This window comes from Erythrolamprus reginae, unplaced genomic scaffold, assembly GCF_031021105.1.
Source record: "Erythrolamprus reginae isolate rEryReg1 unplaced genomic scaffold, rEryReg1.hap1 H_31, whole genome shotgun sequence".
NCBI classification, from domain to species: Eukaryota; Metazoa; Chordata; class Lepidosauria; order Squamata; family Dipsadidae; genus Erythrolamprus; species Erythrolamprus reginae.
Genome location: NW_027248486.1, coordinates 398,099 through 423,554, shown reverse-complemented (window position 1 = coordinate 423,554; position 25,456 = coordinate 398,099). Strand labels below are relative to the sequence as shown.

General features: G+C 43.0%; 2 protein-coding genes across 2 annotated transcripts; one reads left to right on the top strand and one right to left on the bottom strand.

The window, feature by feature from the left end:
- Positions 1 to 1,765: 1,765 nt before the first annotated feature.
- Positions 1,766 to 8,434, bottom strand: LOC139155594 (zinc finger protein 593-like). The gene is made up of 3 exons (XM_070730795.1): positions 8,193 to 8,434; positions 4,349 to 4,411; positions 1,766 to 2,957 (listed from the first exon to the last, which is right to left on the bottom strand). The coding sequence occupies exons 1-3, from the start codon at positions 8,387 to 8,389 to the stop codon at positions 2,825 to 2,827; spliced, it is 393 nt and encodes a 130-aa protein (XP_070586896.1). The 5' UTR covers positions 8,390 to 8,434; the 3' UTR covers positions 1,766 to 2,824.
- Positions 8,435 to 12,575: 4,141 nt separating this feature from the next.
- LOC139155597 (uncharacterized protein C1orf232-like) lies at positions 12,576 to 22,691 on the top strand. The gene is made up of 4 exons (XM_070730797.1): positions 12,576 to 12,662; positions 15,105 to 15,191; positions 15,415 to 15,512; positions 22,394 to 22,691. Exons 1-4 carry the CDS (start codon positions 12,576 to 12,578, stop codon positions 22,689 to 22,691), a joined length of 570 nt encoding a protein of 189 aa, XP_070586898.1.
- The last annotated feature ends 2,765 nt before the right edge of the window (positions 22,692 to 25,456 follow it).

The following is a 25,456-nucleotide window of genomic DNA, read 5'->3' as shown; positions in this document are numbered from 1 at the left end:
TGGTCTCCGGGTGTCACATGACTTTCGTTGCCAATGACAATTTGTTGTTTTGACAATGACAATAAATTTATTATTATTAGTTCTTTGAGCTAATCAGAGCATTTGCTGAATTCAAAGCACAGAAGAGTTTATTACCACTATCTCTATATCAGAATCTTGTGGCAATGCAATGATTCCAAACTTATAACATGTTTGACCCCACTTTCCAACTCAGCCTGTTTTTATCCTATAGCAGGAGTCCCCAAACTTGGCAACTTGGAGATTTCAATTCCAAGAATTGCACTAGCACTAAGACTTATAGTGCTTTAAAGCACAGGTCACCAACCTGTGGTCTGTGGACTATTGGTGGTCTGCAAGAAAGTTTTGGTGGTCTGTGGAGAAATCTTGGCCCCTGGGCCAGATATGGCCGAGAGTAATTAATTCAGGCCAAAAAGGGCAGGGCAGGGCAGCAAAGGAGGGATGGGACTACAGCTATAGCTCTGGAATATGGGACTGACTTTCCCAACATCAGCAAGCCACCATCAAATAAGCGCCAATTATTTTGTAATAATTACACTACCTTTAATTAATTTTGTTACAATTAAGCATCCTTTAAAGATTAAATAAGCATTTATGATTTTGTTAGAAACAAATACCGTAAGTATTTATAATTTTGCTATGTACAATAGGTGCATTTCATATTAATAAAATGGAAGTTCTCTGATCATTATTTTACAAATGTATTTATCTTTTTAAAAATCATATTTGTGGTCTGCGGGACTTTAAATTATGAATTTGGGGGTCCGTGGGATTTAAAACTATGTGTTTGGCAGTCCCTGAAGTCCAAAGGTTTGGGGACCCCCTGCTTTACAGCACTCTCTAAGCAGTTTACAAAGTCAGCATAATGCCCCCAATAATCTAGTACCTCATTTTATCAACCTTGAAAGGACAGAAAGCTGATTGAACCCTGAGCCAATTAGGATCAAATTGCTTGCTGAGGGCTGAGTTAACTATAAGACGCACCGGCGTATAAGACGCACCAAGATTTCAAAGAGGTAAGTAAGAAAAAAAAAAGGTTTTGTCCTCCCGACTCCCAGGAGCACTCTACAAGCCTCCCAAACCTGTTTTTCGCAAAAAAGGGGGCATTTTTGCCTTCCCCCATCCTCCAGAAGCACTCTGCAGGCTTTCCAAAACCTCCATGCACCCTATTTTTTGCAAAAATAGACTTTGTTTATCACCCGTTTTGGTGAAAAACGGGGCATGCAGAAGATCTAGGAAGCTTGCAGAGTGCTCCTGGGGGTTGGGGGAAGGCAAAAACGACCACAGCCCCAGAAGTACTCCGCAGGCCTCCCAAACCCTCTGTGCACCCTAATTTTTGCAGGTTTGGGAAGCTTGCAGAATGCTCCTGGGGGCTGGGGGAAGGCAAAAACACCCGTGTTTTTCTGAGAAACTGAGTGCGCAGAGGGCTTGGGTAACCTGTAGAGTGCTCCCAGGGGTTGGGGGAAGGCAAAAATGACCCTGGTTTTTCAAAAAACGGTCCAGGGTTGGGGGGGTTTTTTGTGCAAAAACGGGGATGTTTTTGCCTCACCACAGCCCCTAAGAGCACTTTGTAGGTCTCCCAAACCCTCTGTGGACCCTATTTTTGCAAAGTACAGGCCCATTTTCCTCAAAAATGGGAAATGGGGCAGGGCTTTGGAGAGGCATTGACATTTCCACCCTCTTTTGTGTGTGTGTGTGTGTGTGTGTGTGTGTGTGTGCATCATTCATTAATTCATTAATTCATTAATTCATTCGCTTGCTTATTTATTTACTTATTTACTTACTTACTTATTTCATTTATTCAATTTTTTATGCCACCCTTCTCCTTAGACTCAGGGCGACTTACAACGTTAGCAATAGCACTTTTTAACAGAGCCAGCCTATGGCCCCCACAATCCGGGTCCCCACCCCCCAAAGTCAAAATAGCATCAGTTGCTCCTCCTCTTACAAGTTACAGAAAAACATCTTACAACACCTTGAAAGCAAACCCCCAAGGCAAAATAGGTAAGGGTTAGCTCATTTATTAAGTGGGCCCAATGGAAGAGTAGAACATGAAGAGTGGAAAGTTGGAAGTCTATAGCAGTGTTTCCCAACCTTGGCAACTTGAATATATGTGGACTTCAACTCCCAGAATTCCCCTGGCTGGGGAATTCTGGGAGTTGAAGTCCAAATATATTCAAGATGCCGAGGATGGGAAACACTGGTCTATAGTAACATTGAAAACCATTGCAAGAGGATCAAAACCAAGTTCATTTGAGAACCATGGCCCCTGTGACTGACTTTGCTGAATTCTAATTCATACCAAACAAGGGGGTAAAATGTATTTTTTGGACTATAAGACGCACAGGAGTATATCAGATGCATCTTAGTTTTGGGGGAAGAAAGTAAAAAAAAGGCTAATCGGCAGGTGGATCGGCCACCGGAATATCCCAAATCAGCTGTTCCCGGTGGGGAATTTTAGCAACAGGTTCATTGGTTGTGAGCTCTGCACCTTGCTTTTCCCCCCTGCCTCTGCAACCTCCATTTTAGAGACTTTTTTTCTGAACCTGTTTCAGGGTTTTTTTCCCCAGCCTGTGTTTGAGAGGCTGTGAGGGGCTACATTCGGAGTACAAGACACACCCAGATTTTCACCTCCTTTTAGGGGGGAGGAAAGGTGTGTTTCATACTCCAAAAAATACTGCAAATACTGCAAACATACTGCAATAAATAGTACAACTTAAAAGATATAACCATCTAGTTATACCGATGCTTTCGTATCTTAGTTATCTCCAGATTTTTCACACAGGGGAAAAAATGTCCTTGTGCCTTAGCTGGACTCATCCATCTCATCAAGAGGCTGTGTGTGGACTTCAATCTTCTTGGGAGGAATGTAAGATCCCATCCCCGCAGCCCTCTCAGCTTCCTCCTGGGTGTAGGGCTCCTCACTCAGTTGCTTCAGTCTTTGGAGAAAAAAACAAAACAGAAACAAATCGAAAAGTTTTGCAAATGCTGATATGCCAGTTGACGAAGGACACAAAATCTGAATGGAGTCCCATGTTTAGTTTAGTTTAATCAGATTTGTATGCTGCCCCTCTCCGCAGACTCGGGGCGGCTCACAGCAATAACAATACAATGTAAAACAAATCTAATATTTAAGTTAATTTAAAAAACACCACAAATTAAAACCAATCATACATACTAGCGTACCATGCATAAATTTTATAAACCTAGGGGGAGGGAACATGTCAATTCCCCCATGCCTGACGACAGAGCTGGGTTTTAAGGAGCTTACGAAAGGCATGTCCTTCGCCATTGGCATACATTTTGATTCTATATTTGCTAGATAAATATGATAGACAGGCCATTCAAAAGAGATAGTTCAGCTTCAAGAAAATGGATTGATAATAGAAACATAGAAGACTGACGGCAGAAAAAGACCTCATGGTCCATCTAGTCTGCCCTTATACTATTTCCTGTATTTTATCTTAGGATGGATATATGTTTATCCCAGGCATGTTTAAATTCAGTTACTGTGGATTTATCTACCACGTCTGCTGGAAGTTTGTTCCAAGGATCTACTCCTCTTTCAGTAAAATAATATTTTATCATGTTGCTTTTGATCTTTCCCCCACCTAACTTCAGATTGTGCCCCCTTGTTCTTGTGTTCACTTTCCTATTAAAAACACTTCCCTCCTGGACCTTATTTAACCCTTTCACATATTTAAATGTTTCGATCATGTCCCCCCTTTTCCTTCTGTTCTCCAGACTATACAGATTGAGTTCATGAAGTCTTTCCTGATCTGTTTGATGCTTAAGACCTCCCACCATTCTTGTAGCCCGTCTTTGGACCCGTTCAATTTGATCCATATCTTTTTGTAGGTGAGGTCTCCAGAACTGAACACAGTATTATTCCAAATGTGGTCTCACCAGCACTCTATATAGCGGGATCATAATCTCCCTCTGCCTGACTGCACTGTTCACCCATTTTGAGACTGTCAGAAATCACTACCCCTAAATCCTTCTCTTCTGACTAATAGCAATAGCACTGACTAATATAGTGCTTCACAGTGCTTTACAGCACTGACTAATATAGTGCTTCACAGTGCTTTACAGCACTGACTAATATAGTGCTTCACAGTGCTTTACAGCCCTCTCAGACCTCTTTTCAGTCCTCATTTTGCCCACCTTGGAAGGAATGAAGGCTGAGTCAACCTTGAGCCTGGTGGGATTCGAACTGCCAAATTGCAGTCAGCCAGCAGTCAGCAGAAGCAGCCTGCAGTACTGCAGTCTAACCACTGCACCACCAAGGTACGCCCTCCCCCCGCCACCGATTAAATGAAGTTAACATTACCTCCTTTTGTGCACTTTTGATCTGAAATGATCCTTCATACTTTTTAAGTCAATGAAATATCGCCTAAGAAGAAAGAAGAAACAAGCACGCTGTAAGCTGATGAAAAGTCAGTTAGGCATAGTGATTAATAGTGGACTATGGGCAGGAAAAGCTGAATTCTAATCTTAGGGAGTAAACCAGGGGTCTCCAACCATGGCGACTTTAAGCCTGGTGGACTTCAACTCCCAGAATTCCCCAGCCAGCAAAGCCAGCTGGGGAATTCTGGGAGTTGAAGTCCACCAGGCTTAAAAGTCACCAAGGTTGGAGACCCCTGGAGCAAACAATACCCCAATTAAGGAACTGCCACACAAACTAACAGTAAACAGCCCAATCAAAAAACCTCTACCACTCCCACCAACACCGACAAGCCAAACCATTAGAACAAAGGTCGGCAACCTTAAAAACTCAAAGAGCCGTTCTTGACCCATTTCCCACAGAAAAGAAAACACCGGGAACCACAAAACCATTTTGACATCTAAAAGGAAGATAAACTGCATATATCGGGGTTTTTTTTCACCTTTATGCTAAGGTATAAAAAAACTATAGTGTGCTGCATGTGTAAAATCAATGAACTGCTACAGAGAAAACAATTTTTCGCATGCAACAAAAACATTTTGAACTGGAAAAAAAGATGGGTCGAAAAAGCTCAATAAATTGCTGCTGGCTGGTGTCGCGCACTGGCAGTTGTGACACATATTTTGAGTGACAGGAAGCCACAGGCAGGCGGGGATTCCAACTTACTGCTGCTACTAGTGCTGGTGCACAGTTCTGGGTGACCAGTGGGTGCATGGCCCCGAGCGAGATTTGATTTCTGCGCATGTGCAGGAAGCAAATATTGTGAGAAAACGCATGGGCGCATGAGATTTCGGCAAATTTTTTGCTTCCAAGCGTGCGCAGAAGCAAAAAATAGCCAAATATTGGGTTATTCAGATCTAAGATGTATTCTTTGAGTGTTCCCTTTATTTTTTTGAGCAGTATATTTTGCTCCAATGCAGTTAGTAGTCTGTTAGGCCAAAAATAACTACAGACCACTCCTGAAATATAATTTCACTTTCTAAAATGTTCTCATCTTCTCGAGGACTGACTCTTATTTACAGATAAATCAGGAAAAACCGCATTCTACTTGGAATACAGTGGTACCTCGAGATACGAGTTTAATTCGTTCCGGACCTGGGCTCTTAAGTCGAGCAGCTCTTATCTCGAACGACTTTTCCCCATAGGAATTAATGTAAATAATTTTAATTGGTTCCAGCCCTCAAAAAACTCACAAAGTTAGTCTAAATTATGCAGAAAGACATGTTTTTAATGAAGAAATGTACATGTACATATAAATGAATAATGAAGTTTCTTTCACTTAACTTGTAAACTTTCTTAAACTTTTAAATTTACATATGTTCAACTTCTCTGCCACCCAATCCTGTAGGACAGAGGTCCCCAACCCTTTTTGCACCAGGGACCGGCTTTAAGCGATCAAGAGAGGAATGGGTGAATGAATGGACGGAGGGTGGGAAGGAAGGGGTTGGGGGTTGGGGGGATTCTGGAAAGCCCCCCAGGCCGGCAGCGACCTTTTAAAACAGCCGCGCCGTTTGCGAGCTAACTCCTGAAGCCAAACGCTAAAGGCGAACTTCCGCGTCCTGGGCTCTCAGCAAGGGGGTTGCATGAGAGACGTGGCAGTGTTCTCTCAGCGGAGGCTGGCGAAGGTGATATTCAATGTCGGGGGTGCACGGGCGGTTGCGCGCGCTCCCTATCTCCCTGCTAGCCCACTTGGAATGTGAAATTCAAAACAGCGTTGGGATCCCCCCACCCCCAGCAGAAGCCAAGGACCCCCAGAGTGGGGCGGCAGGGGAGGCGACCGCCTCTCCACTCACCAAGTGCCGGGATACGAGCTGAGAAGAGCCGGGCTGGCTTACTTTCCTTCCTTTCCTCGCTGATGCAGAGCCACTCGAACAAAGCGTCACACCCCCCTGACGCTTTTGGCAGCAAAAGAGCCCAGCGTCGCTTCGGAAGCCGCCGAAAGCGTCAGAGGGGCGCGACGCTTTGTTCGAGTGGCTCTGCATCAGCGCGGGAAGGAAGGAAAGTAAGCCAGCCCGGCTCTTCTCGGCTCGTATCGCGGATTTGAGCTCGGGAGACGAACAAAAATGTCTCTCCTCTCCCAGCTCTTATCTCGAGTAGCTCTTATCTCGAGCAGCTCTTATGTCGGGGTTCCACTGTAGTTCTTTCCACTCCTTACCACTAACATCAAAACCTAACATCAAAACTGCATCAGCAAATGTTTTAATAATATCTAACACTAACCCATTTTCACCACTGATGTTTAAATCTTGGGTTTCCGATCTAAACTAACAAACCTAGGTTAGAAGGGGACCCAGAAGGCAATAAATGAAGTTAAGATTTGTGCCAGTAAACTGTTCAAATCTGGTCAGAGCTGTGGGCACACAAAGAAATCTGCAAATTAGGGGTGGGCAATAGTAGTAGGTATGTGTTATTGAGCTATTTATAAAAATTAAAGGATAAAAATTTAAAAGAATGAATGGGAATAAAATTTCCTCTGAGATTGGAAAGAGCTTTAAAAGCAGTGAAAGATGATGGGTGATTTGCCTCTGGCCGCTTTCTCAAATTTAGGCTCATTGAATTTGCTGAGTAGCAAAAAAACTTGAATTAATTTGCAGACTTGCCTGTTGAATCATAAAAGAGAACTGTGCTACAGGGCTGCTCTCAATTACATGCCCTCCTCTAAAAATGTGAATAATGAATGTACAGCATTATCAAATAAAGTGATAAAAAGAGTGACCAGATGTGGGCTGCAGTTTAAGAACCGACTTCGCTTATCTGTTCTCACCCCCCCAACCCCTCCCCCCAAAAAACCAAAGGGAAATGTAAAGTTTCAACTTTGCTCCCTTTGTCTACAACAGTGATTCCCAACCTTTCTAATGCCGTGACCCCTTAATACAGTTCTTCATGTTGTGGTGACCCCCAACCATAAGTCTAGTGCCAATTCTCCCAACAGAGCTTTAAGCTGATTGGCAGGCAGGTCAGAGGCACACTCCCACTATAAACACCTGATTGGTCCGATTGTAAAAGTAGGGTTCCAAGGCGCCAGAATAGAACCTTTAGTTCATAACATCACGGGAAATTTGTCTTTTCCCATAGTCTTAGGCATCCGTGAAATGGTAGTTCGACCGCCAAAGGGGTTCCAACCCCCAGGCTGAGAACCACTGGTCTACAATTAGGGCTCTGGGTTTGGATTGCAAAAATCTGGTTGGGATGGCAAAATAATGCAGAAATCTCTGGCTTTGTTGCCACCTATCATCTGTGGTATTTGTTTGTTTGAATCCTGCAGTAATTAGTTTAACATTTTGACCCCATAAAATAGGACGTCTTTGTAAAAGGGGAGGGGAAGCAATTTTTTTTCAGTTTTCCTGCATTCATTCTGCAGCTAAAATCTTACATTTTGATAGGCAACTTCTCATTTATGTCTAAATGGAATTTTTTTCAAAATGGCGGAGAGCTTAACTCCCAATAATTCCTCAAACCAGGGGTAGGCAAAGTTGGCTAGCTCAGGAATTCTGGGAGTTGAAGTCCACATATCATGGAAGAGCCAACTTTGCCTATCCCTGCCCCAAACAACAATGCTAGCTAGGGAATTTGGGGAGTTGAAGTCCACACATTGTCAAGCAATGTAATCCACAACCAAGAAGGTTGGTCAGATCTAATTCTTATCTCTATATGCAAGGTGTATTCCACTGAGACAAACTCCTTCCGCCCGCCCGCCCCCCCCCCCCCCAGCCTTTCTCTCTTGACGCACGCGCAGTGCAGGCAGTAGTGCTGGGCATTGCCGGGCAGGTCGGGATCCAGTTCTTGGCGCAGCAGCTTCGTTGCGTTCTCAGGCAACATGTCGCGGTGGATCTCATCCAGATCTCGTCGCCGCCGCTTCGTTTTCCACTGGCGGGCCAAGGAGTGGGTCTTATGCGAACCCGTTCGACGGGAGCTCTTGGGAGCCATATTCCAATTCCGAACCTCGCCGGAGAGAGAGAGAAAGAAAGCTTTACTTCCGCTTCCGATAGGCGCGCTTTGACGTCATCTCACGGCGCCATCCCCATAGCGTTTCCAAGCGGATTTGAATATGAATGAGATGAAGTTCCGTAACCAATCAGGGCTATGAATAAAATAAACAATGGGAGCGCCAAGGAAGTGCATAAGCACACCATTGTTCCTAACGTCCCTGTCCTATTGTCCTCTTTTATAGTTACCGTACTTTTTACTTATGTTTATACAAACTACTACTATCGTATACATGTTTGACAAATAAATAAATAAATAAATAATTTCTATGAATGCGTATTCATATATATATATATATATATGGATATAAATATAAATATTTAACATGTATCTCCAAGTGTCCACTATTCATCTGAAAGTAATAGCTCGAAAAGAATAAAATAAATTAACCAAGTGTTTGCAAAATTTGGCAGCTTTTAAGATGTGTGGACTTTTAACTCCCATTTTGGGAGTTGAAGTGCACACATCTTAAAAGTTGCTGAATTTGAAAAATACTGAATTACCCTTTTTTTTAAAAAAAATAATTTTATTAGTTTTAAATGTTAAAACATACAAACTACATACATGCAACATAAAAATAGTGTCCTGTGAAGGTGCACCCATCACCTGACAACATACATATATACCCCACCACCAATTAGAGGGTCTGTACTAACATCTTTAATATTCTGGAATCTGCATTCTATTTACATATCAAAGAGTGATTCTAATTTATTCTTTATGGCTAGATCACAAATTCTACTTGTCATATAACAACTCACATTCATCTGAATGTAATAGCTCGAAAAGAATAAAATAAAATAACCAAGTGTTTGCAAAATTTGGCAACTTTTAAGATGTGTGGACTTTTAACTCCCATTTGGGGAGTTGAAGTGTACATATCTTAAAAGTTGCTGAATTTGAAAAACACTGAATTATCCTAACATCAAATAATGGTGCAATTCCATTCAAAGGTTCATTTACAAAGATACAAAAGTTTGCAATTTGACCAATATCAGGGAAAAGCAGGTATGGTTGATTTAACAAACAAGCAACATGACTTACTTGTTTGTTTGTCAAATATGCATAGGATAGTAGTTTGTATAAATATAGCACAAGTAAAAAGTAACGATAAAAGAGGACAGTAGGACAGGGACGGTAGGCACAGTGGTGCGCTTATGCACGCCCCTTACAAACCAAAGGTTAAAAATTTTGGGGGTTTGGGGAAGAAACCACAGAGTCAGGTAGAGTCTTCGGAGAGGGGCTGCACGAATCCCAGCGACCGATTAGGTCCCACAGAGTGGGCCTTCTCTGGGTCCCGTCAACTAAACAATGTCAGTTGGCGGGCCCCAGGGGAAGAGCCTTCTCTGTGGCGGCCACGACTCTCTGGAACCAGCTCCCCCCAGAGATTCGAACTGCCCCTACCCTCCTTGCCTTTCGTAAACTCCTTAAAACCCACCTTTGTCGTCAGGCATGGGGGAACTGAGATATCTCCCCTGGGCCTATCCAATTCAATTTATGTATGGTATGCTTGTATGCATGTTTGCTTAATAATGGGGTTTTTAATATTTTAAATTGTAAATTATTAAATTTGTCATGAACTGTTTTGTTGTGTTGCGAGCCGCCCCGAGTGTACGGAAAGGGGCGGCATACAAATCTAATAAATAAATAAATGAATAAATGAATAAATAAATTTAAATCTAATAAATAAATAAATAAATTCCAGGCACTGATCACTCTATTGCTGAAGTTGTATTTTCTGCAGTCGAGTTTAGAGCGGTTTACATTAAATCTATTATGTGTTCTTGTATTGCTGCGGTTGAAGATGAAGTAGTCATTAACAGGAAGGACATTTTGGTATATGATTTTATGAACTACATTTAGATCAGATCAGAGGCGACTTTGTAAATCGTCTAATCCCAGTATTTCAAGTATGGTGGAATAAGATAAAAAAAGTTCACCATTACTGAATTAGAGCACAATCTGGAATTAGAGTACAATCCAGTTTCCTTGCAGGTTTTAAGACACCATTTGGACGTTTGGCACTCTGCCTGAAGCAGAAACTAAATCCAGGCAGGAACGAGAAGACGCCGGTCTGCGTGGCTATCAGCCCTACAAAATAATTTATCCATCGGCATCTATTTTAAGCCGGCTGCCTAGCTCCTACATTCCATAGCCTGTTCTTGCAGGAGATCAGTTACAGAGTGCAGACAATAGGGTGTAAAGCAGCAACTCAGGAAGGTTTTCTTCCAAAGTGGGAGAAACAGTCTTCTTGGGATTAGGGAACTTCTGAAGTCAAGTGGCACTTTTCGAAGAAGAGGGGGTTTTCTACATAAAAAATGGGTGATTGCCCATAAAAAAAAGATTAATGGACAAAGGATAGTCAAGAAGGATTACTGTATTTTTCAGAGTATAAACCGCACCTTAGTTTTTGAGGAAGAAAATAGGGAAAAGAATATACTTAGCAGATATTCATCTGGTAGCATCCATAGTCTGGTCAGTTTCAGCACATTATTTTATCCCCTGATTAGGGCTTTAAAAAAATCTTATTCAGAGAGAGTAACAATGAAAGAGCTTGCAAGCCAGTAAGATCTGGGAAAATCATTAGCGCCTGGAAAGAAACATTCGGAGCAAGTAGAGCAATGAAGAAAAAACCCTGCAAAGACTTAGGGCTTGGAAAACATTCTTCGCAGAGAGTAACAATGAAAAAGCTTGCAAGCCGGTAAGACCTGGGAACACTGTTAGCACCTGGTTAGGGCTGGAGAGAAACATTCGGAGCAAGCTCTACAAAGACTTAGGGCTTGGAAAACATTCTTCGCAAAGAGTAACAATGAAAGAGCTTGCAAGGTAAGAGCTGGGAAGATCGTTAGCACCTAGTTAGGGCTGGGGGGGGGAAAGATTCCCAAAAGCTACATTCAGAGTATAAGATGCACCTGAATTTCCAGCCTCTTTTGGAGAGGAAAAGTGTGCGTCTTATACTCTGAAAAATACGGTAGTTTTCCATGTGTGGGCTGAAGAAGTGTTCTGTCGGGCTCTCTGGTAGAATCCTCTCAAAAATTCACAGGTACAAATTTCAGACACACACACGTTTGAAAATTCAAAACAATGTTCTTTATAATGAAAATTCACTTAAACCAAGCCCTCTTTTGGTATAGCCAAGAGCACTGGTCTCCAAACAAACTGGTAATTTGTACAAGTCCCTTATCAGTTCTGTGATACTTAGCTTGCAGCTGTGAGGCAATTCACAGTCCTTCTTCTTTCACAAAGTGAAACACACTTTGCTCTGGTTTGGTTTCAAAGCGGGGGAAAATCAGCACACAAAAGGTCAAAGTCAGTAAAGCAGTCATGAAACACAACGATCAGATAATCCTCCACAATGGCCAAACCCACAGGCTGCTCTTTATAGCAGCCTCACTAATCACCACAGCCCCACCCAACCACAGGTGGCCTCATTTTCTTTGATAATAATCTCTCAGTTGTTGCTGCCTATGCATCGCTCTCCGCATGCGTGGCTGTATCATTAACTCTTGTTCTGAATCCAAGGAGGAGCTAGAGAATTGATCTCCTTCTGAGCTGTCTGCCCCACTCTCCTCCTCCCTGTCACTCATGTCTTCTTGGTCAGAGGAGCCTTCATCAGCAGATTCCAACCAGGGGCAAAACAGGCCTGCAGCATGTGGATGTCTCCCCCACATCCACAGTCCTTGGGGCAGGAGCTGGGCCAGAGCTAACCACAACAAGAAGGCAATCATATTTTTTGCAGAACTTATCTGGGGGGTGGTTTGCCTGTTCCCCCGCCCCCCAAGAGCTGTCATTCATTATTATTCTGTTTCAGCCATGTATCCGATTCTACTTTGTTCTTTGAGATGAATGCTGTATGCTTCTGAATGTTTAATGAAGACACCAGATCTAAGGAGGAGGCCGCTAGAAACAGGTGTGAAGTCGCAGGACAAACTAGCTTCTAGCTGAGCTACTAATATCCCGCAGAGCCTCCAAAGCAGCTGAAAGCCACGACACCATGGCCGCTGGGACTTAAACTTGCTTAGTTTTTCTCAGCGCAGAAACATAGAAAAAGGGGAGTGTAAAGCTTGGAGCTTCTCTCACATCTGAAGAAACTGAGATCATAGAAGCTGATCTGGCAGTTGCAACGATGACGCAGGGATTCTGGAGAGTCTACAAGACAAAAGTAATGCAAGCTCTTGGTGGAGAGCTCCAGGAAGAGGATCTCCAAGATGAGGTAGAGAAACCCATGATCAAACCTCTTCTTTTTCCTTGGTCGTTGGACATGGGCTGTGTTAGCTTTCCCACCCGTCCCAGATGGATGGACTCCTAGTGTTTTTTAGACGGCAAAGCCATTGGCAAAAATTCTGGAGGTTGAAGGCCACACATATCTGGAAGGTGGTGGGGGAGACCCCAGATCATAAGTGAATGGAATGGAATAATAATGGAATGGAATAATGATGGAATAATAATGGAATGGAGTGGAATGGAATAATAATGGAATGGAATAATAATGGAATGGAATAATAATGGAATGGAATAATAATGGAATGGAATAATAATGGAATGGAATGGGATAATAATGGAATGGAATAATAATGGAATGGGATTATAATGGAATGGAATGGAATAATAATGGAATGGAATAATAATGGAATGGAATAATAATGGAATGGAGTGGAATGGAATGGAATAATAATGGAAAGGAATAATAATGGAACGGAATAGAATGGAATAATAATGGAATAGAATGGAATGGAACTTTCCCCATGTAAGATGGGTAGCGACTGTCCTCCTCCTCTTCTTCCTCCTCCTCCTCCCACCCAAATTCCGAGCTTTTATTTTTTTCCTAATGGGTTTGCACGCATTATTTGCTTTTACATAGATTCCTATGGGAAAAATTGCTTCTACTTACAAACTTTTCTACTTAAGTACCTGGTCACGGAATGAATTAAGTTCTTAAGTAGAGGTACCACTGTATTATTATTCAATAATCTTTCGGATGGGGAGGAGAGATATTGAGAGATGATTTGCAACATTTCAGTTCAAAATGGAGTAAAGCAACTCAGCTGTTCTTATTCTGCTCTCTTTAATGCAGGGGTGTCAAACTCAAGGCCCCAGGGCTGGATCCAGTGTGCGTTTGCCCAGATTCGCCTGGTGCACCAGTTGCAGCCCTATTTGGACCGGGAGTCATTACTCACAGTCACTCATGCCCTCATCACCTCGAGGTTCGACTACTGTAACGCTCTCTACATGGGGCTACCTTTGAAAAGTGTTCGGAAACTTCAGATCGTGCAGAATGCAGCTGCGAGAGAAATTATGGGCTTCCCAAATATGCCCATGTTACTCCAACACTCCGCAGTCTGCATTGGTTGCTGATCAGTTTCCGGTCACAATTCAAAGTGTTGGTTATGACCTATAAAGCTCTTCATGGCACCGGACCAGAATATCTTCGGGACCGCCTTCTGACGCACGAATCCCAGCAACTGGTTAGGTCCCACAGAGTTGGCCTTCTTCGGGTCCCGTCGACTAAACAATGTCGTCTGGCGGGACTCAGGGGAAGAGCCTTCTCTGTGGTGGCCCCACCCCTCTGGAACCAGCTCCCCCCTGAGATTAGGATTGCCCCAACCCTCCCTGCCTTTTGTAAACTCCTTAAAGCCCACCTCTGCCGTCAGGCATGGGGGAACTAAAACATCTCCCCCTTGCCCATGTTGTTTTGCCGTTTGATTGATTGTGTGCTTGTTTTTTATATATATTGGGATTGTTTTATGAATTTCTTAACTTAAAATTGTAATTGGATTGGTGGGCATTGGATTTGTCACTATGTACTGTTTTTGTTTTATTATTGTTGTGAGCCGCCCCGAGTCTGCGGAGAGGGGCGGCATATAAATCCAATACTGTAAATCTAATCTATATCTGACCCCGTTGTGCTGCCCTGGAAACCGCAAGGGCCTGGCCCGCGTGCCTCTGTCAGTGAAAACGGAGCTCCATTTTCACTGGCAGAGAGTTGAAGGAGGCCATTGCAGCCGAAAACAGCTTATGAGGGCCACGGGAAGCACTCCCAGGCTCTGCTTTTGCTGGCAGAAGGTTGCAGGTGACTGTTGCAGGTGAAAATAGAGCTCGGGAGCCCGTTTTGCTCGCAGAGTACCTGGGTCACCACAGGTGCCCCCCACACAAGTGATGTCGAGCTGGCCTGGCCCACCGTACACCTACCCCACAGGTCAAACACAATCCTGGTGAGTTTGATGCCTCTGCTCTACTGAATGGAGTCACAGATCCCTGTAGAAGGAAACTCCTTAAAACCCACCTTCGTAAACTCCTTAAAACCCACCTTTGTCGTCAGGCATGGGGGAACTGAGATATTTCCCCCGGGCCTATATAATTTATGTATGGTATGTTTGTAGGTATGTCTGCTTAATAATGGGTTTTAAAAAATATTTTAAATTGTAAATTGTAAATTATTAGATTTGTCATGAACTGTTTTATTGTGTTGTGAGCCGCCCCGAGTCTACGGAGAGGGGCGGCATACAAATCTAATAAATGAATGAATGAACGAACGAACGAACGAACGAACGAACGAACGAACGAACAAACAAACAAACAAACAAACAAACAAACAAAAGGCCACTGTTGCCTATTCTTGCACCAACAATTCTCAAAAGACGATTTCTTATTTCAGAGCGAGAACCCTCAACTCGTGGAAACTACAGACTCCATAATGCTGTCAGAGGAGGGACTGAACTCCGTTGCTCAGTTGGCTCAGCGGGTAAGAACAGTCGCTGTCCTTGTCCAAAGAGCTGAAGCCTCTTTTAGATTTCTGAAGTTATTGTTGCAATACAGAAAATTTAAGACTTGTGGACTTCAACTCCCAGAATTACTGGCTGAGGAATTCTGGGAGTTGAAGTCCACAAGTCTTAAAGTTGCTAGGTTTGGAGACCCCTGTTCCATGATGTCTGTCCACAACCCAAATTTCTGATTTTGGCATGTAGGTCCAGGGAGCTGGAGTCAAAGGCTGGAGGACCATGTCATCTTTGTTTAATCGGGAGGATGAAGATCAGTTGCTGGTTCCTGAACCATCTGCTGACCAGTAAGAGATATCTATCTAATTACAATTCTAAAAATGTGCCCAATTATACACCTTCATTCAATCACATTTTACCCTCTTGGCAATGATTTTCAACCTTGAGAACTTTAAGATATGTGGACTTCAACTCCCACAAGTCTCCAGCCAGCCAGACAAATATAAGAGAGTTGAAGTCCCCCTATTAGCTTTACATAAATGATCTTTGTGATCATATTAAAAGCAACTGTGTTCTCTTTGCTGATGATGTAAAAATATTTAACACCACCGACAATACTGCTACCCTTCAAAAAGACCTTGGCCATGTGTCAGAATGGTCAAACAAATGGCAACTACAAATCTCAACCAACAAATGCTCTGCCTTGCATACACTGCTCAAAAAAATAAAGGGAACAGTCAAACAGTCATCCTAGATCTGAAGGAATGAAATATTCTCATTGAATACTTTGTTCTGTACAAAGTTGAATGTGCACAACAGCAGGTGAAGTTGATTGTCAATCATTGTTGCTTCCTAAGTGGACAGTTTGATTTCACAGAAGTTTGATTTACTTGGAGTTATATTGTGTGGTTTAAGTGTTCCCTTTATTTTTTTGAGCAGTATATTTGCAAAAAGAAAATCAGAACATAAAATAGAAACTGGATGGACAATGACCTTGTAGATGACCCTCACTTTGTCAAAGACTTGGAGTACTCATCTCTAATGGTCTAAGTACCAGAGCCCACTGTAATAACATTGCAAAAAAAGCATTAAGAGTTGTTAACTTAGTCTTCTCTGGTAATATTGTACTGCTCACTAGAGCATTCAAAACATTTGTTGGACCAATTCTCAAATACAGTTCATCTGTCTGCATATCTGACATAAATACAATTGAGAGAGTCCAGAGACATTTCACGAGAAGATTCCTCCACTTCTCTGCTAACAACAGAATACCTAAGCATAGTATGTAAAATTATCTACTACAATGTCCTACCTGTCAATGATTACTTCACCTTCAACCAGGGGTGGGAAGCAGGCAGGATGGGGTGGAACACAGTTCCACCAGTGGAAATTTATTTATGGGATTTGTATGCCGCTCCTCTCCGAGGACTCTGGGCGGCTCACAACATAAATGTAGCTGTGTGCCCAGCTCCAGTTGACCATCCAACCCACCCATCCTCCTCCTCCTCCTTGGAAAGTGGCAGGGAGACCAGCACTGGCAGGAGTTGCAGGGGGGCCATTTCCTCCCTCCACTTTCTCAACTGCTGATTGGCACCTGTTTGTCACCCCAGAGAGGGACACTGGTGAGGTTGTAAGTCTAGGACTTAACAGTTCACTTGAACGATGATCATCGTTCAAGCCACTCCCACCTGGTCTCATGGCCGGCAAGCCACTCCTACCCAATCACGTGACCATCAAGCCACACCCACACTGGCAGTAAAAATTTTGGCTGCCCATTACTGCCTTCAACCACAACAATACCCAAGCACACAAATAGATGCAAACTTAATTTAAACCACAACAAACTCGATTGCAGGAAGTGTGACCAGCAACAGAGTGTTCAATACCTGGAATATATTACCTGATTCCGTAGTTACTTCATCGAACACCCCCCATAGCTTCAACCTTAAACTGTCTACTGTGGACCTCACCCCATTCCTAAGAGGTGTGTAAGGGCGCACGTAAGCGCACCGATGATGTCAATCAAGAGGCAGGAGGCAAGAATGCATGTTGTTGAGGGAGGTACATCATTTCATGTATTAATAACCATGTTTATACCTATATCTGTTATCTAATACAGTGTTTCCCAACCGTGGCAACTTGAAGATATCTGGACTTCAACTCCCAGAATTCCCAAGCCAGCATTCGCTGGCTGGGGAATTCTGGGAGTTGAAGTCCAAAATATCTTCAAGTTGCCACGGTTGGGAAACACTGATCTAATATATGCTTGACATCACAAATAATAAATAATAATAAATAAAATAAATATCTTAAAGTTGTCAAGGTTGGGAAACACTGCTTTAATGAAATAGCACGTACATCCCTTTACACAGAATGCCTGTCCATTTTTATAGTTATAGCAAGCATTTATGTAGGAGAACGCCTCCCTCCAAACTTGGAGTGCCCCAGATTCTGCAAAAAAACAAAACAAAACTCAAAAACAAACAACCCCGAGAAATATTGCCATCAATCAATTCACATTCTCGGCCCCTTATTCAAAGTCACAACCACCCTGAATCTTTCATTTCCTTATGTTTTTCTGATATGAGCTGTTCTTGGCTACTATTGGCAGAGAAAGCTATTGTTGCCCGAAGAATTAGGAAGGAAATGCCCTACGCCTTCAGCTTCCTTATATTTGTCTAGAAATAAGTGTTAGTGTTTTGTTTTCTAGTCACGCCCACCTTGCAAAACCAGATTAATGTTAAGGAGCTTGGGTTTTCTCCCATTGTGGTCGATGGTTTTGCACCCTCTTGTAATTATGTACTGTTCTGTCGGGCTCTCTGGTAGACTTCTCCCAAAAATTCACAGGTACAACTTCAGACACACACACGTTTGAAAATTCAAAACAATGTTCTTTATAATGAAAATTCACTTAAACTAAGCCCTCTTTTGGGATAGCAAAGAGCACTGGTCTCCAAACAACCTGGTAATTGGTACAAGTCCCTTATCAGTCCTGTGATACTTAGCTTGCAGCTGTGAGGCAATTCACAGTCCTTCTTCTTTCACAAAGTGAAACACACTTTGCTCTGGTTTAGTTTCCAAGCGGGGAAAAATCAGCACACAAAAGGTCAAAGTCAGTAAAGCAGTCATGAAACACAACGATCAGATAATCCTCCACAATGGCCAAACCCACAGGCTGCTATTTATAGCAGCCTCACTAATGACCACAGCCCCATCCAACCACAGGTGGCCTCATTTTCTTTCATAGTAATCTCTCAGTTGTTGCTGCCTATGCATCGCTCTCCGCATGCGTGGCTGTATCATTAACTCTTATTCTGAATCCAAGGAGGAGCTACATAACTGATCTCCTTCTGAGCTGTCTGCCACACTCTCCTCCTCCCTGTCACTAATGTCTTCTTAGTCAGAGGAGCCTTCATCAGCAGATTCCACCGGGGGCAAAACAGCCCTGCAGCATGTGGATGTCTCCCCCACATCCACAGTCCTTGGGGCAGGAGCTGGGCCAGAGCTAACCACAACACGTACAAATATTTTTATTGATTGATTGATTGATTTTGTCCATTGCACAATGAGAGTTATATTGGGTATACATATAGTAAATATATAATGAAGGTTATAGAGGATATACTCATAGTAAAGTATACCTAAGAAAGAATAGAAGAGAAGAAATAGGAATAATATATATCAGTGAAAGAATAGAATAAATATAGGAATAGAAGAATGGTATAGGATATATAGGAAAGCAATAAGACAGGGGATGGAAGGCACGCTGGTGCACTTATGTACGCCCCTTACTGACCTCTTAGGAATCTGGAGAGGTCAACCATGGATAGTCTAAGGGTAAAGTGTTGGGGGTTTGGGGATGACACTACAGAGTCCGGCAATGAGTTCCACGCTTCAACAACTCGGTTACTGAAGTCGTACTTTTTACAGTCAAGTTTGGAGCGGTTAATATTAAGTTTAAATCTGTTGTGAGCTCTTGTGTTGTTGTGGTTGAAGCTGAAGTAGTCGCCGACAGGCAGGACGTTGCAGCATATGAGCTTGTGGGCGATACTTAGATCTTGTTTAAGGCGTCTTAGTTCTAAACTTTCTAGGCCCAGGATTGTAAGTCTAGTCTCGTAGGGTATTCTATTTCGAGTGGAGGTGAAGTATCGTCTAGTGAAGTATCTTTGGACATTTTCAAGGGTGTTAATGTCTGAGATGCGATATGGGTTTCAAACGGATGAGCTGTATTCAAGGATGGGTCTGGCAAAGGTTTTGTAAGCTCTGGTGAGTAATGATATAAAAATGATGTTGAGACCAGAAATGGATTCCTCCCAGTTCACACTGGTTCATCCAAGTAGTGGGGCTGCAGCATGGACAGTCCGGTATGCCATCCCGGTATGAAAAATGGAGATGCACACGCATCTCCGTGCCCCGGACACATGCATGCACACACACACACATTGGTGTGAGATTCAGCTTCTGAGCATGTGCATATGTTTCGGTGAGGTTTTTTGCATGGAAGGATATGCAGAAGCAAAAAGCCTCACTGAAACACGTGCGCACATTTATTTATTTATAAGGTAGGTAGGTGGGTAGGTAGGTAGGTAGGTAGGTAAGTAGGTAGATAGATAGATAGATAGATAGATAGACAAACAGTCTGTCTATCTATCTATCTATCTATCTATCTATCTATCTATCTATCTATCTAATCTATCTATCTATCTATCTATCTATCTAATCTATCTATCTATCTAATCTATCTATCTATCTATCTATCTATCTATCTATCTAATCTATCTATCTATCTATCTATCTATCTAATCTATCTATCTATCTAATCTATCTATCTATCTATCTATCTAATCTATCTATCTATCTATCTATCTATCTATCTAATCTATCTATCTATCTATCTATCTATCTAATCTATCTATCTATCTAATCTATCTAATCTATCTATCTATCTAATCTATCTATCTATCTATCTATCTATCTATCTATCTATCTAATCTATCTATCTATCTATCTATCTAATCTATCTATCTATCTATCTATCTATCTATCTATCTATCTATCTATCTAATCTATCTATCAATTTACCCACCTACCTACCTTATCTGTCTGTCTGCTTGCCTGCCTGCCTGCCTGCCTACCTACCTACCTACCTACCTATCTATCTATCCATCTATCTATCTGTCAATCTTGTCTGTCTGTCTGTCTGTCTGTCTGTCTGTCTATCTATCTATCTATTTACCCACCTACCTACCTTATCTGCCTGCCTGCCTGCCTACCTACCTACCTACTTATCAATCTTGTCTGTCTGTCTGTCTATCTGTCTACCTACCTACCTACCTACCTACCTACCTACCTATCTATCCAACTTCTATGCCGCCCAATCCTGAAGGACTGAGGGCGGCTTACAACAACAGTACAAATATAAGAATAAATACAGAACAGTAAAAGAAGTCGAATAGTTACCTGAGGTTAAAACATAACAAAGTAAAAACCCATTAAAAAGTTATTACATAAAAAAAGAAAAAACACACTCATATACATACACACTATTCTTACAGTTGGCCATCAAGCTGTGAATTTATGGCCCCCAGGCACCCCCCCCCTGCATCCGGGCAGTAGCCCACCCCTGCTAATACCCCTGCTAACAAGGTCCCTGCGAACTAATTGCAAATATTCTCTCTGATTATCTAGAATCAGTCAGCTGTTTCTTTTGGCCTTCTGCCCTCTAGCGGGCAGATAAAATGTGACACAACTTAGTTGAATGGAGTCTTCAGCCTCCAGGAGCCATTCATTCATTCATTCATTCATTCATTCATTCATTCATTCATTCATTCATTCATTCAGTAACGGGCTGCTGCGCCCATGGGGGGGGGGGGCGCAATGGGGGTAATAATTTTATGCACTATTTCTTGAGCCAGGGCAAAGGCTCGCATGCCAGCAGATATGGCTCCGCGTGCCACCTGTGGCACCCGTGCCATAGGTTCGCCATCACTGGTGTATACCGAGATAAATAGGTCGCCAAGTAATTTGGTGTGTTTGAGCACAGGGCCTTAAATACCATCACTTAGGATATAATAATAATAATAATAATAATAATAATAATAATAATAATAATAAGTCAACGAAGCAGTGGAAGTGATGTGCCGGTGCCTGGAGGCTGTTGGGGTCTGGATGGGTGTCAACAGACTCAAACTCAACCCGGATAAGACGGAGTGGCTGTGGGTTTTGCCTCCCAAGAACAATTCCATCTGTCCATCCATAACCCTGGGGGGGAAATTATTGACCCCCTCAGAAAGGGTCCGCAACTTGGGTGTCCTCCTCGATCCATAGCTCACATTAGAGAACCATCTTTTAGCTGTGGTGAGGGTGACGTTTGCCCAGGTTCGCCTGGTGCACCAGTTGCGGCACTATCTGAACCGGGAGTCACTGCTCACAGTCACTCATGCCCTCATCACCTCGAGATTCGACTACTGTAATGCTCTCTACATGGGGCTACCTTTGAAAAGTGTTCGAAAAGTTCATATCGTGCAGAATGCAGCTGCGAGAGCAATCATGGGCTTCCCAAGGTATGCCCATGTTACACCAACACTCCGCAGTCTGCATTGGTTGCCAATCAATTTCCGGTCACAATTCAAAGTGTTGGTTATGACCTATAAAGCCCTTCATGGCATCGGACCAGAATATCTCAGGGACCACCTTCTGCCGCACAAATCCCAGCGGCCGGTTAAGTCCCACAGAGTTGGCCTTCTCCGAGTCCCATCAACTAAACAATGTTGTGTGGTGGGTACCAGGGGAAGAGCCTTCTCTGTGGTGGCCCCGACCCTCTGGAACCAGCTCCCCCCTGAGATTAGAACTGCTCCCACCCTCCTTGCCTTCCGCAAACTCCTTAAAACCCACCTCTGCCATCAGGCATGGGGGAACTGAAATATCTTCCCCAGGCCTGTACTGTTTATGTATGGGATGTTGTGTGCATGTTTTTTAAATTATGGGTTTTTAGCTTTCTAATTATTGAATTTGTTTTACATATTGTTTTCTGTTGCTGTTGTGAGCTGCCCCGAGTCTGCGGAGAGGGGCGGCATACAAATTTAATAAATAAATAAAATAAAAATAAATAATGATTTATTAGATTTGTATGCCACCCCTCTCCGAAGACTTGGGAGAACCAATATTAACACACCATCCAATGTAGTTTTAATGCCTCTCCGTTCCTAAATCCCTTTTCTCCTTTCAGTCCTCTAGCTGCCAAACCAGCAGAAGAAACAGCTGAGAAGAAGACGGCTGGTTTTTGGGATGTCTTTGCTAACAAGTGGCAGCAAACTTCGCCTCTGGAAAAAATGACAGCCAAGGTGGATCCCAGCGAAGAAAGGGTTGAGGGCAGTGGGGGTTCCGGGGTGAGTCCAGCTGAGGAAGTCAGTGACCTTGGCTGTGAGAACGATCTCCGAGAGGCTGAAGGCGTGGCCTTCAAGTGGAGCTTCGTAACTAACAAACTGGCTGAGTTGAAGAACAAGAACATTCCCAAAAGTAACTAGGACAGACCCAGAAATGGAGGACTTTGAGCGAGCGAGCCTTTCTCAGTGGTAGCAATATATTTTATGATTTTCCAACAGCTTTGTGGGTGGGTGGGGGAAGTGCTGGGCTTAATGTGAAATATTCAGTTCCAGATACGAGTGATGATAACTTTATGAACCCTTCCCAGAGTGTGTGTCTTGGTTGTCTTCATTCCATTTCTTTCCTTTTCTTTCTGCTCTTAGAATACAGGGTACATTCCAAAAGTAATGCAATTTTTTAAAAAGTAATTTATTGGACAGATTTGCACAAACACTTAAAATTCTTCAAAGTTCTGTCCTTGGGCCTCTACACATTTTTTCCAGTGACTCTGCCATGACCGGTACGTGCCCTGGAAGGCGTCTTAGGGCAGTGTTTTTCAACCAGTGTGCCGCGGCACACTAGTGTGCTGTGGAACATGGTCAGGTGTGCCGCAAGAGGGGAGAGAGAAAGAGAGAGAGAAAGAGAAAGAAAGCAAGAGAGAGAGAAAGAAACAAAAAAGTGAAAAAAGAGAGAGAGATAAAGAAAGCAAGAGAGAGAGAAAAAGAAAGCAAGAGAGAGAGAGAGAAAGCAAGAGAGAGCGGGGGGAGAGAAAGAGAGAGAAAGAAAGCAAGAGAGAAAGAAAGCAAGAGAGAGAGGGAGAGAGAAAGAAAGAGAGAGAAGGAGAGAGAGAAATGTGAGAAAAAAGGGGAGAAAAAGAGAGAGAAAATAATTGAGGCAGAGAATGAGAGGAAAGAGAGAGAAACAAAAGAGAGAAGTGACTCTTGGCATATGATAAAAAGCACCCAAAGAATAAGAGAGAAACCCCCCCAGCCCTCACCTATTTTTGGAAATGGTTCAAGAGTGTGTATACACACACACACACACAAGGGGGGGGGGCAATATGTTTAATATGTACTGTCTTAGAGTGTCATTTTGGTTGGTGGTGTGCCCCAGGATTTTGTAAATGTAAAAAATGTGCCGCAGCTCAAAAAAGATTGAAAATCACTGTCTTAGGGCAATGTTTCCCAACCTTGGCAACTTGAAGACATATGGACTTCAATTCCCAGAATTCCCCAGCCAGCATTTGCTGGCTGAGGAATTCTGGAAGTTGAAGTCCAAATATCTTCAAGTTGCCAAGGTTGGGAAACACTGTCTTAGGGGACCTCTCGCAAGGTCTTCGTCACGGCTGATTGGATCTCTTCTATGGATGAAAAACGGGTCCCTTTCAGGGCCGGGAACAAAAAGAAGTCTGCTGGGGCGACGTCAGGACTATAGAGGGTGGGTGGGGCAGCATTGGCACCTGGTGTTTGGCCAGGAACTCGCAGACTCGTAGCGCGTTGTGGCAAGGCACGTTTTTTGTCCATAGAAGAGATCCAATCAGCCGTAACGAAGACCTTGCGAGAGGTCCCCGAAGACGCCTTCCAGGGCACGTACCGGTCATGGCAGAGTCTCTGGAAAAAAAGTGTAGAGGCCCAAGGGCAGTACTTTGAAGAATTTCAAGTGTTTGCACAAATCTGTTCAATATATTACTTTCTAAAAATAATTGCATTATTTTTGGAACGCACCCTGTAATTATATTAATGGACGTTTAGGAAAATCTCCCTTGCCAGAGACTGCTTCCTGTCGAAATAATAATAATGAGCATTTCCTGGTCTCTCTTTCCACATTCACCTATTTGGATTGGAACCAACCTTGGCTTTCTAAGAAAGCAGCTGTCACAGAACGATTCATCCAATTGGTCTAATCTGTGATAACTTTCTGCAATTTGGATGGAGGAGATCTGGAATACACAGATCCCTGATCAGTCATGATGAAGCCTGTGCAAGAGATTCCACTGACCTATGAGGATAAAATGGGAGAGCTCCAGGCGTGGACATTCCAAATTCTTCCCGCGAAGAAAAAGTACGATGCAAATGTTGGCGACGTTAAATCTGTGCGTGGAGGCAGTTTCCAACAACCCATAAAGGCATTCCAAGCTAGCCAAGGAGATTGTAGAGGTGCTTGGTGCTGGTGTATGCAGAGCGGTTAGAGCCTGGAAATTCTGTTTTCCAGTAATCTCCTCAATTTATTTATCTATTTATAAGATTTATGGGCCGCCGAGTAGATACTGGTATACATAAGTAATTTTTCAAAGGAAGTAAGTACTTTGCATACTTTTGCAGTGCTACCTATGTTGCAATATGTTGCCTAGTCAGAGTAAATTTTGTATAAAAGGATTATGATGTATCTAGCTACCACAAGGTGGTAACGGATAGATTGTCGTCAGAATTTAAAACTTTTCTGTACAGCAATAATCCAGAGTTTGCTATGCAGCGTTCATCATCACTCCCTGGCTGCAATATTTCATGGGCATTGGATGGAAAGTAGCAATTGCCTTAGAAGGCATGTAAGATCTGTGCAAGCACACTGTTTCTGAAATGAGCCTTCAGTTACAAAGTCAACCTTTTACAAGTTGGTGCATTGATAATGTTGGAGATTTGGAGCATCCGCATTATTAGAGAGCAAGTGTTACCATTTATTGATTTGATTTAAGAAATGTAAACAGCTGCCCAACTTTCGCAGATGCAACTCATGGCAGTTCTACGCAGTACGGATATCTTGATTCCAAAGGGCCGGGGCTGCCACAGAGAAGGCTCTTCCCCTAGGGCCCACCAGCTGACATTGCTTGGATGACCAGACCTGGAGAAAGCCAATTCTATGGGCCCTGACCAGACACTGGGATACATGAGGCAAGAGACGGTCCCATAAGTGTTGTGGTTGGCTTCAG

Coding starts and splice junctions, on each gene's coding strand:
- LOC139155594 (XM_070730795.1), bottom strand. CDS start 8,389: ATGGCTCCCAAGAGCTCCCGTCGAACGGGTTCGCATAAGACCCACTCC. Junction 4,412..8,192: donor CACTACTGCCTGCACTGCGC/GTGCGTCAAGAG, acceptor CTTTCTTCTTAG/GCGATATTTCATTGACTTAA. Junction 2,958..4,348: donor TCAAAAGTGCACAAAAGGAG/GTAATGTTAACT, acceptor TTTTCTCCAAAG/ACTGAAGCAACTGAGTGAGG.
- LOC139155597 (XM_070730797.1), top strand. CDS start 12,576: ATGACGCAGGGATTCTGGAGAGTCTACAAGACAAAAGTAATGCAAGCT. Junction 12,663..15,104: donor AAGAGGATCTCCAAGATGAG/GTAGAGAAACCC, acceptor TTCTTATTTCAG/AGCGAGAACCCTCAACTCGT. Junction 15,513..22,393: donor CCTGAACCATCTGCTGACCA/GTAAGAGATATC, acceptor TTCTCCTTTCAG/TCCTCTAGCTGCCAAACCAG.